Below are 12,976 nucleotides of genomic sequence, written 5' to 3' on the forward strand. Positions count from 1 at the left end.
CCAAACTATCTGATGACATCTATTTGTGATGTGTTTGTTAATGTTCCTAACATATTCAGCTCTTTTTTGTTTATTTTCATTACTATTAATTGTAGTAGGCTCCTTTAGCACTTTTTTAAATGAAAATAGTCTGTCTTCGAGGTAATTGGCAATTGTGGTTATGCTGATGCTAATATTAAATTGTCTTAACATCCTTGTTTTAATGGCCACCAATGTTAACTGACAGTCACTTTCAATCCATGTGAGTGTTTCTTCGATTTGATCATCAGTTAATTTTTTTTGGCTTAAAACCACCTCTTTCAATAAAATTTAAATTTCAGCGGCGGACCCAATTGTATGCTGTCTTATATTTGACACCTAAAGTTTGCGTCAGAGTCACCCAATCGTCGTTTCGCTCAGCATATTCAATTACACTTTTTCTATCATTCAATGAAGATAAAGCATAATGGTTTCGTTCAACTTGTTCAGTTGTATGTATTTCATGTCTACAAATTGGACAAGGTGGTTCTGGCTGTTCCAGAAGTGGTTGTAAACAAATTTGGTGAACTAAATGCTTGCACAGATTCAATTTAATAACAAACTTTTTATTCATAGTGTATTGACAAATAACATAAAGATCTTTCAATTCCATTACTGTATTACTGTACTGCTGGTGCATAAAAATGCTAAATTTGATATTATTAACTTATTAAAAGGCATGTCCAAGATGATCATTTATAATGACCTTTAAGCTTACATTGAATTTGCAATTACAAATAATGTATTCTCATTTACATATTACAATTTCTTAATTACAACTTTTTTTTTCAAATTACATATTGCAGTTTCTTATTTACATGTTGGGTTTCTCAATTACATTTTAAAATTTCTTAATTACATGTTGTGTTTCTTAATTACATATTGTGACTTCTAAATTGCATGTTGTATTTCTCAATTACATCTTACTTTTCTTAATTACAACTTTCAAGTTCTCAATTACATCTTGAAAAAGTGTATTTGCGATCATTAATAAACAAATTAAATATATCTTGTGAAGTTATTTTTCTAAACCATAGGAAGAAACTTTATATCAAACTATAGGAGTGCAAAAAAGAATTCATGTACATTCAAGATCCTCCATACTTAGTATGCATACAAGTCAGTCGATGTATGTAACTACATTGCGACTACGGCCATATATTAGCCATTTTATGTAGACTTAAATTATTATTATTTTGTAAAACTTTAAAAAATATAAATCATAAATAAATATAGTTATAATTAAACAACAATAACAGTTAAAACATATAAAACAACTTTCAAATACATTAAAATACAAAATGCAAAACAAGTTCTCTTAAAATACAAAAAACATCAAAATTCAAAAATTTGTTCCCCTAAAAAGGGTTACAAACCCTTGTTAGCCACGCCTCAAAATACGTGGTATTGATCACCCACGAATCTGCGCCAATATATTGGGGCAACAAAAAAATAAAAATTAAAAATATTATCGTATTTAAAACTGAAATAATTATTTTGAGAGGAAGGGGGTTCAAATTTGTTTCGTGATTTAAAGGGGGAGGGTTCAGTAAAACGTGTCAGTACAGCAATTTTTTGTATATAAAAATTTTGAATTTAAATTTTAAAAAATATTTGTATGGAAAATTATATTTTTTAGATAGTAAAGATGGTGGTTTAATGCCCCTTCTGATCCCCTGACGTCTGGCCACCAGGCGTATGTCTGGTGGCCAGGGGACAATTTACATTTGCAGCTCACTCTTACATCCGTCTTTTGATACCAAGTTATAAGCGTTTTTTTTGCAACTTAAAAATTCACAGTGAGTGGAAATTTCCATTTAATTACTTAAGTTTGAGAATTATGGCTTAAAGATATTTAAATAAAATTGTTAGAAGAATATTTTAAAATTCCATAGCCTACAAGATAATCTTTCAGGAAAAGAGTGAGCGACAAGTTTTTAAAAACGTTATTAACGTGTTTTGTCAAATAGATATGTGACCAATGTTGCCATAGATAGAGCAAAACTTCATTTATTATTTGTTCAAATAAAAATTTGACCAATTTTTTACCTGACTGCATCATTAATTATGATGAGGCAAACTTGAGCAATGGTCCTGGAGTCGAAAATATATTTTTAAATGAGACTTTTAAATGAGACGCTAAGTATCCAGAAAGAATTTTAAACACTTCTAAAACGTCAACAAGTTTAATGTTTACTGGAACTTCTAATGGTAATATTTTACCTATATATGTCGTTTATAAATCAGAACACTTGTGGAATACTTGTATAGAAGGAGTACTAAAAGAAATAAAAGTAGATTGTTTGATACTTGTTACTTTAAAGATTGCTTTTTCAAAATAATTCCTTAATATTTTCGATATATATAAAACAAAGAATGAAATAAAATTATTATTGGTGATAACTCATTACCGCACATTTCTGAACAAGTGCTAAATGCCTATGAAGAGTATAATATCACATTCACCTGTCTTCCAGGTAAAACTACTCATCTACCACAACCATTAAATGTTGCTTTTTTTGCACCCTTAAAGCATTATTGGAAGTAGATACTTACTGAGTGGAAAAAACATGATGGAAGGATACAAAAAAACTTTACGAAAATCTGCTTTTCCACATCTATTGTCTCAGTTTATGAAAAAAATATCACCAGACAACATCTGCAAAAAAAACATAAGTTCTGGTTTCAAAAAGTGTTGCATATATTCTTTGAATAAAGATCGTCCAAAGTCAAGGTTACCACAGTCAAATTTTGACAGCCAAGCAGTGGAACTCAAAACATCCAATATAATAATAGATATGCTAAAAGATATGCAACATGACAAGTGCCTGAAAGATTTTCAAAAAATATCCAGACATAGCAATGCAATATATCACCAGGAAAAAATATCACCAGAAAAATATATCACCAGGAAAATATATCACCAGGAAAATATATCACCAGGAAAATATATCACCAGGAAAATATATCACCAGGAAAATATATCACCAGGAAAATATATCACCAGGAAAATATATCACCAGGAAAATATATCACCAGGAAAATATATCACCAGGAAAATATATCACCAGGAAAATATATCACCAGGAAAATATATCACCAGGAAAATATATAACCAGGAAAATATATCACCAGGAAAATATATCACCAGGAAAAGGAATTAGCGCTAAGAGTTTCTTGTTTCAAATATCTCCTGTACGCTCGAATTAAGTGAAAATTAAAGAAAAAATCAAATTTTGTTACAGAAAAAACATCAGAAAATGTAACTGGTTTCTTTAACATTATAGGAAAAATAGCTTGTACAAGTAAAGAATTGTTTAATAGCGTTGCTAAAAGTCTTTATCGGAAACTTTAAAAAAAACTAAAATATATTGCATTGGTAAAATTGTAAAAAATCATTATCAAAATTCACATTCTATTGCAATATATTTTTATAAGAAAAAACATGATAATTAAACAAACTCATCAGTAAAAGTGGGGATGGTTTTTTTTAGTTGTTTGATTAGGAAGATGAAAAGTTTTTTAAAAGAAAATCAAACATTTCAATTTTAGAAAAACCTTGTCACATTTTTTGGTTTTAAATATAGATTGTTTTTATTAGGTTGTTTGTTATTAACAAAAATTATACGAGTATTTAGTTCTGCCCAGATGCTAGGAAAGAAGACAAAAAATGACTTCACTCCTTAAGTATAATTTGTCAAATCTTGTATAAAAGTGTAACTTGAACTTAGTTCTATTCAGAATAATTGCTTTTTGCGATTGTAATTTACTATAATATATTTACTATAAAACAAGTTATCTTAACACATATATAAAATTCTTTCCAAATAGCCTCCATTTACGGTACCAAATTTCGGCTAAACAAAGTTTATTTCATTAATTTTTTATCTAAAAGTGTAATTTTCTATTTATTGTTTATTTAGACGTATATTATATGAGAATTGATTGTACATGTTTTAAAAAGTTGAGCTTTAATAAATTGTTAATATAAACTAATAATACATAAATTGATGATACAAATTAATAAAGATAACAATTGGTAAATTTTTTCGGTATTATCTGGTAAATTTCATTCATTGTTTAGTATACTTTAGTCTCCAGCTGTTGAAAAAAACCTTTCTACACCAGTTTTCTTGAAGAAGTCAAGACAGTCAGAGGATAATTGAGTATCCAGATAATCATTCAGCATTTCTTTTGTCAGTCTAGAATTTGATTATTGTTAATTTAGATTGGGAGATGATATTTTTTATCAAGTTAAAAAAGCACGTTATGTTAAATTCTTTTGAAACTTGCTTAAATTCATTGAGAGATGGCATTAAAGAACCCAGTAGTGTCAAGATGTTTTTTTTTTGTTACTATTATTTTGTTTTTGCAGCATAACATGCGGAAAAAATAATTATTTAACTTTGAGTCATGTGAGATTGCAATGGAATAGTGTTTAGCTTGTTCCAAGCTCCGAAAACGTCTTTTCATTGCAATTTTTATTGCTTCCTTCATTGTAATCATATCATCATTTAATTAAAGTTGTCACAATGGGGATGTAAGCACTGATGCAAGAATCACTTCCAGAAAGCAGTTTAGTGGCTTCTTCGACAATAAGCAAAATTTTGATCATATTTTTTCAAACATTCCAGTCATTCCGTGAAAATTCAGTGCAATAGAATGGCAACAGGATTGTAGCAGCAGCTTCAAGTTTAAAAAGCAAAGTTCTTTGCCGTATAAAAAAAATTGAATTCCCCTAGTAACAACCTCATTTTTTAATCCAAAGCAGTTTTTGTTGCCCATGTGGACTTCTTGCTGTTTTTAAAGCCCTGCAAAAAACTCGTGGAATGCATAAGTGCAAAGTTTTTGGCATTTAACAACCAGGGCTTATCTAATTGCATGTAAGGCCCAAAGTGCTTTTATAATATTTTTGCGCTTGCAATTTCATTAGCAGACCATGGTTGCATGTCAAGAATAATTATTTTTTAGTTTCGTTTGGAAATAGAATCACTTTTTTCTTGAACATTTGAGATTTTAACATTGCAGAAGCAGGGCTGGTTTTGGCAATAACAGTGTGGTGAGTTTTGAAATAAGACGAGAAGCCACTGATAATCTGGTACTAAGGATCATCAGATCCGCGAGATTTTTCTTTTCCAAATATTACAATTGATGTGCTTGGGTTTACATATGGATATTTTAAAATGCTTGCAAACCCCACTATTTTGACGGTTTCTTCCCATCTTATATAATAATAATATAATAGTCATAAATAAATATTAAGAAAAATAAAATTATTAATTGAAAAATCTGTGAAAATACCTAAAGGTTTACATCCACGAAATATTATCCTAGTTCGCCTTCTGTTTAAACTACCTGGCGACGCCACCGACGGAGCAAGGAGGCACAAGCCCTCCTCTTTTTTCTTAAGGAATTTTTTTTTTTATATAAGAAATTTCAAGTTATTGAGGACTTTTTCTTACAAATTAACGATGTAAACTACTACTTTGTTTTCAAAACACGCGTTATCACTGCAAATTTGTTTCTAACAAAACTTTATCTATATTCAAAATATTATGCGCACTGCATATATGCGCAATGCTTTGAATATTTGCGAGTTTGCTATTTTAAAAAAGAAGATGGTTAGGTGCTATTCACCAACTAAACTAGTGATTTGTGAACGATGGGCTTAAAATTTCATTTAGAAATAGTAAATAGTATTTGAGGTAATTGTCAAAAATAACTATTTTTCAATTAAATTTAAAATCATACAAAATTGAAATTTTGATTTTCGGTATGTTCAACCAATATTTTCTTTCTGACCAAATAAAAAGTACCGAAATCGAAAATTCAGTATCAGTTCAAATTGAAAATTTTGCCTAAACCAAAACAGAATTTCAGACGATTACTAGTTTTAAAGTACTTCAAAGGGTACTTAGCTGATGACGACATACTAAAATGCCAGTATTTTAATTAATTTTTATAAATTAAACTTTAAATACGGCAATAATGAATTTGTTCTCTACGGTATTTTTTTCTTTCCTTTTTTTTTTTACTAATAAATAAAAGCACATTTCAATCACACACATGAATTATTTAGATGCGATATTTGTATATAAATATAGTTATAGAATTTAGAAGGAACCCTTCCAAGTGCTATCACTAAAAGCGGTGGTTCGAACGCTGACTGTAACTTTTCTTCTGTTGAGTCCTATCTCTTCCAAAGTTCACCAAACCTACTTGCTCTTTGTGAGACTAATTTGAGTTCGGCTGTCTCATCTTGTGATCTTAGTGTTGATGGTTATTTTCCTCTGATTCGTAAAGACTCCAACAGTCACATGCTTGGCCTGGGCATTTACATTCGTAAGAATTCACCTGTTTGTCGTAAAACTAGGTTTGAATCCACAGACTATTCTTTCATGTGCTTTCGTTTAGCACCACTTCACTCTATTGCCTTTCTCTTTGTTCTATATCTCCTTCATCTCAAGACTGCACTCTTTTTGATGTTATTTCTGATCATATTGACCAAGCCCTCTCTCTTTATCCATCAGCTAATATAGTTGTTGTCGGTGACTTTAATGCTCACCACTCTGAATGGCTTGGCTCTAGTATCAGTGACTCTGCAGGCATTAAAGCCCACAACTTTTGCCTTTCGCAATCCCTAACTCAAATAGTCAACTTTCTAACTCGCTTTCCTGACAACCCTAATCATTTACCTTCTCTACTCGACTTATGTCTTGTTTCTGATCCTAGTCAGTGCTCAGTTTCTCCACATTCACCCTTAGGTGCTTCTGATCACAGTTTGATCTCTTTAAAACTAATATCTCATTCTTCTTCATCACCTGAATACCCCTACTATCGAACCTCTTACAACTACAGTAAAGCTGACTGGGATTCTTTCCGTGATTTTCTTCGTGATGGCCCTTGGGTAGAAATCTTTCAACTTCCTGTCGACAAATGTGCTTCTTATATAACTTCGTGGATTCAGGCTGGCATGGAATCTTTTATTCCCTCTCGACGATTCCAGGTCAAGCCTCACTCTCCTCCATGGTTTTCCTCACACTGTGCTGCTGCGATTGCCAATCGAAACCGTTACTTCCATATTTATCAGCAAAACAATTCTCCAGAAAACAGACGTCTGTTTATTACTGCTAGAAACAACTGTAAAAAGGTTTTGTCTAACGCCAAAACCCGCTATTCTCAGGTCATGAAATCTCGTATCTCATCTCAAAAATTAGGCTCTCGTGACTTCTGGAGAATCTTTAATAATATCAATAATAAGGGCAAATCTATAATTCCACCTCTCTTGTATGGTTCAGACTTTGTCACCTCACCTAAAGACAAAGCCGAACTGTTTGCTAAAAACTTTTCATCAATATCATCTCTTGATTCCACTAATTGCGTTCTACCTGATATTGCCAACAAACAGGTTGATCCATTGCTTGACATTCATATCACTCCATTATCTGTATCTAAAGTGATTTCCTGCCTAGACTCTTCTACAGCTTGTGGCCCGGACAACATACCTGTTATTGTCTTGCAGAAGTGTTCTCCGGAGCTGTCGTCTATACTCTCAAAATTATTCAACAAGTGCTTATCAGAGTCTTGTTTTCCAGCCTGCTGGAAAGCGGCATCTGTTATCCCTATCTTCAAAAGTTCTGGAGAGCGATCTGATTCGTCTAACTACCGTCCCATAAGTCTTCTTCCTATCATAAGCAAGGTTTTTGAATCTTTAATTAACAAACACTTAATTTCTCATCTTGAATCAAATAACTTACTTTCTGACCATCAATATGGATTTCGATCTTCTCGTTCTACAGCTGATTTGCTAACAGTAATAACTGACAGGTTTTATCGTGCATTAGATGAAGGTGGAGAGGTTAAGGCCATCGCTCTTGACATTTCAAAAGCGTTTGATAAAGTTTGGCATGCTGGTCTTCTCCATAAGCTTTCTTCTTATGGTGTATCCGGCAACATCTTTAAGATCATTGAATCCTTCCTTTCCAATCGTAGCATAAAAGTTGTCCTCGATGGACAACACTCTTCTTCTTATTCTGTAACTTCAGGGGTTCCTCAAGGTTCTATCCTTGGCCCTATACTCTTTTTAATTTACATTAACGATGTTCCAGATATTCTCACATCTAAGGTGGCATTGTTTGCTGATGATACTACCATTTATTCTTGTCGTGATAAGAAACCAACACCCTCTGATTGCCTGGAGGGGGCATTTGAGCTTGAAAAGGATCTCACTTCTGCTACAGCATGGGGCTCACAGTGGCTGGTGAACTTTAATTCAGATAAAACTCAATTTTTTTCAGCCAATCGTTATCGCAATAATTTAGATCTTCCTATATTTATGAACGGTGATGTACTCGATGAGTCACCTACTCTTCATCTTCTAGGATTAACTCTTACTTCCAATCTTTCTTGGAAACCATATATCAAATCGGTTGCAAAATTAGCATCTGCTAAGGTTGCATCTCTTTATCGAGCTCGCCACTTTCTTACTCTGGATTCTATTCTCTACCTCTATAAATCTCAAATCCGGCCTTGTATGGAATACTGTTGCCATATCTGGGGCGGATCTTCTAATAAAGCCCTTTCTCTTTTAGACAAGGTGCAAAAACGCATTGTAAACATAGTTGGACCTGCTCTTGCAGCCAACCTTCAACCATTATCACATCGTCGTAATGTTGCTTCTCTTTCTCTTTTCTACAAATACTATAATGGGCACTGCTCGAAAGAGCTAACGTCTCTTGTGCCATCTACTAAAATTCATTCTCGTGTTACTCGTCATTCAATTAAGTGTCATCCTATTTCTGTGACTGTTCCTAAGTGCTCCAAAAACGCCTATTCGTCTAGTTTTTTTCCTCGAACATCAGCTCTTTGGAGTTCGCTTCCTTCATCTTGCTTTCTTGATTCATATAATTTGCAATCTTTTAAATCGTCCGTCAATCGTTATCTTGCTCTACAACCTTCATCTTTTCTCTTACAGTAACTTCCAACTTTAATTAGTGGCTGCTTGCAGCCTTGTTGGAAGCGAAGATGTTTAAAAAAAAAAAAAAAAATATGTCCTCGTGTAAATCTCTAAGAATCAAATACAAAATAAATACAAATAAGAATTTTTATTTATTTTAGTTTTAATTGTCTTATTTATTTTATTAATTAATTGCCTTTAAACTTTCAAAAATTCATCCAATTATGGAAAAAAAAGATTCGATATGCTTTAATAGAATATATTTTTTTAATTTGTTCTTTTTGAGTAGTGTAAGACTGAATGAACTTTTTAACATATTATTTTTTTATTTGTTTTTTTTTTATATTTGAAATGGCATAAGTAAATTAAGATTTTCCACCGCTGTACAAGAGTTAATATTTTGAGACTAGTTTAAATTTAACACTATTTTTATTAGGGCGGATATTTTTGTAATAGTAATATTTTAATTTTTTTTACATTACGTTTACATTTTTATTTACAATTTTTTTAAATATGATAAAGTTAATCAAAGAAATGATAAATTTAATTTTTTTTTATTTAAAAACAAACTAAGTTGTGGAACATGATGCAAGGATTGTGTTATAGACAGCCGAAACAATTTTTCACAAAAACTGAAAACACAAAATAACACAAATTATCAAAACTATTTATCTATTCGCTCTTTGAAAACATTCAACGATCTTGTTTTTATGATTTGACTTGCTAACAAGTTTCAAATATTGAATACTCGGTTGGTGAAGAAACTAAATCTCGGTAAACATGATGGTACGTATTCTCTTTCTAACCTGTATTTATTGCCCCGAACCGAGGAGGCCAGGTCTGAATGATGCTGATTGTGGATTTTTTTACTAACTTTTTAGGTTAATATTTTTTATTTAAAATAATTAATTTAATATTTAAATTTTGGTTAATATGTAAAGTTTACCTTCTCCTAAATGTAATGTATACAAACGTAAAGTTTATCTTCTTTTTAGTGAAATGAATACAAACTTTAAGTTTAAAATATCATTGCTTACGAACTTATAATAAAAAAAAAAACTTTTTTTTTAAAAAAATATTATCTGTTAAATAGTATAATATAATAGTTTTTTTTTATATATATTGTCACATAAAAATAAAACATTAAGAAAAAAATAATCTAATTTTATGCAGACAGAATTAATAGAAAAGTAATACGTGAAACAAACTAAAAACGTTTAGCCCTCACTTCGAAACATCGAAAAAAAATTCATATAATAGTTTTAAATAATAACTTTTTTTAAATATTTATAAAACTAAAAACAAAATAAAGTCAATAAGAAAACCATAGAAAAATAAGCACAAAATAAACTCTAAAACTCAAACAAAAATTTGTAAGCAGACGTTAATAATAAAATAATAAAGTAATAATAAATAAAAAAAGTATATATATATATATATATATATAAAAGACAAACAATTCTAAAAAACTAATAGCGAGAGATAATAATTTTTTGTCATAAAAAAATCGCAGTGTAAAATTACGATAAAAATCTTAAGATTACTTAAAATTCACACTAAAATGTGACAAATCAGAAAACGTTTTTTTGTTATATATCAAGTTTTATTTCTGTGTTTTCGAATATATGAAAAAAAGTATATTACCTTAAAAAAACTTTCGCGTAAATTTGCCAAATAAACCTAAATATTTGTAATTAAGTGGAGGAGCTAGGAGCCCATCTTCACCACAGTGCCGGCATTAGCTACATTTTAAAGAAACAGGAGTTCCATTCTAGCTTTAAAACAACCAATACCCTTTCATTAAATCAGGAATAAAAAATAAGTCTTCATAAAACTTTTTAAATCCATTTACATTATTTGCTAATGAAATCCAAACACATCCAAACGTATTATAGTAAAATCACCGTGCTCCGCAGATGATAACGGATCATTATCAAACGTGCTACACCATGTTGAACGACCAGTGTGAATATCTCCATCTATAGCAATGCCTTCTCCTTCTCTATGGAAAGTTTAAATATAAATATAAATATAAATACAAATATATCACTAAGAAAAATCTGGAACAAAAGTTCAATCCCAATAATAGCTGACCAATATATTAGATAAATTAAATAAATTACATCACAAATAACTGTTTTTAAAATTAATCTTTATTACCAATTATTTATAACAAGAAGCTTTTTAACTTACACTAAAACTTAATCATTTAGTCTTAAAAAAGTAAATACTATAAGTAAAAATCTGTGCAGGTGTAAAACGTTTACTTTATAAGCAAGAAGTAGCGATGGTAGTATGATGCTAAACTCTAAATGATTCTAGATTTGTGTTTTGAATATATACAATCGGGAGAGAGCTGTAGCAACAATAAAAAATTAAAAACAAGAAAAAGAAAAGCAAGTCTCCTCAACTGTAGTGACTCCCTCAGCCTTGGGAATTGTAAATATATTTAAAAATATTCATATTACACAATTATTATGATTATTTTTATTTGTATTTGTAAGATTTGGAGATTTTGTGCTGTAAAGATCGCAGAAAAAAAGTTACAAAATTTGAAAACAAGAAACAACTTCAAAAGTGAAACTAAGTACTTAACTCAAAAAGTAGAATGATTTTGTTGAGAAGAAAAAAAAAAGACAAACTTTTTTAAAAGCCGTTTGAATTAAATAACTTTGATCTTTGCTTATGTTTTGATATTAAAGTAACAAATCACTGTTAATGATTTTTTTATAAAAATATGAATGAATAAAATATTTATTTTTTTATATTTATATAAGTATGTATTTTTTATTATGAATGTCTTTAAATTAAAAACTAGTAAATCAAAAAAAAAATTCTTTTTTCAAATCCATGCTTTATGCAAGCAGAATTCTATTGGGCCTAGAAATTCTTTTTTTGTTATCTTTTGTAGATGGAAAAATTACTGTTACGTTTTTAAATTTTTTTTTATTAATTCAGTGTTCTTATGGGGAAATACAAATTAAATTTTTGTTAACTTAATTAACTTTTTTTGGTCAAATTTTTCCATTTCCTTGTATTGTCATCGAAAATGATTAAGTGTGCAAAATTTGAGCAAAATTGGTTGAGAAAAAAGCTTTCAAAAATTGATTTCAAATTTTGTGGCACACAAACATATATATATAGAAAGTAACCTTATATAAAGCATGGAAAAAATTATATCAACTTTTTAAATAAACGATTTAAATATTTATTCTTTTGTTTACGTTACTGCGAAGAATTGTTTAGTACCTTTTTTTAACTTTTAAATGCATTTATAACATTTATAACAACCTACGCATTTATAACAACCTACATCTAACAATCGTTAGATGTAAGACGTTACTTTACTTAAAAAGGATTTCGCATTTTATATTATTAAAACATTAGTAAATATAAACAATTCAAAGTTATTTATTCCAAAACGTTATTTAGACAATCTTATCGTTATAGTTCATTATTTATTTTAGTTAAGTTTTAATTTTATTTTATTATTTTAGCTTTAGTTAAGTTATTTTTAATTTTTTTTTTTTTACGAAGATTTATTTGCTTTTTTACGATAAGTTTTTTCTTAAGTTAAGTTAATTACTTCATAATTGAGTTTTTTCAGAGCGTTTTAAAATATATACAAATTTTCAAAACATATTAACAGCAATGGTCAAGTTTTCAATATCAAATAGTATTTATCATATTATGAAGTGAAATCGCACATGAAATCGTGGCCAAGCCCGTATTAAAAGTGTTTAAAAAATTAATCAGAAAAAGTTTGAAAAGATTTATAAAAAAAAAAATTTATATAAATATAATTATGTATAATATTCTTTGAAAATTTAAATAAAATGAGTTTAATGTAAACAATCATTATAAATAATTTGTTCCTTTATTTAATAAATTAGTATGTAAACTTAGCAATTTATGTATTTAATATATTTACAAAGCATTTTTAATTTACAAATTTAAAATTTGAAAAGCATTTTTAATTTACAAAGAATTTTAAAAAACGTA

The 12,976-nt window shown here is 29.4% G+C and overlaps 1 protein-coding gene across 2 annotated transcripts in view; it reads right to left on the minus strand.

The window, feature by feature from the left end:
• Window positions 1-9,985: 9,985 nt before the first annotated feature.
• LOC101238076 (GTPase-activating protein skywalker) overlaps window positions 9,986-12,976 on the minus strand; it is a 63,512-nt gene continuing 60,521 nt past the window's right edge. For both annotated transcript variants that reach the window (XM_065793581.1, XM_065793582.1), the window contains one exon: window positions 9,986-10,976. In XM_065793581.1, the coding sequence (XP_065649653.1) occupies window positions 10,835-10,976 (142 nt within the window). In that variant the 3' untranslated portion in view covers window positions 9,986-10,834. The remainder of the gene's footprint in view (window positions 10,977-12,976) is intronic.

Source organism: Hydra vulgaris, chromosome 03 (genome assembly GCF_038396675.1).
Source record: "Hydra vulgaris chromosome 03, alternate assembly HydraT2T_AEP".
Classification (NCBI taxonomy): Eukaryota; Metazoa; Cnidaria; class Hydrozoa; order Anthoathecata; family Hydridae; genus Hydra; species Hydra vulgaris.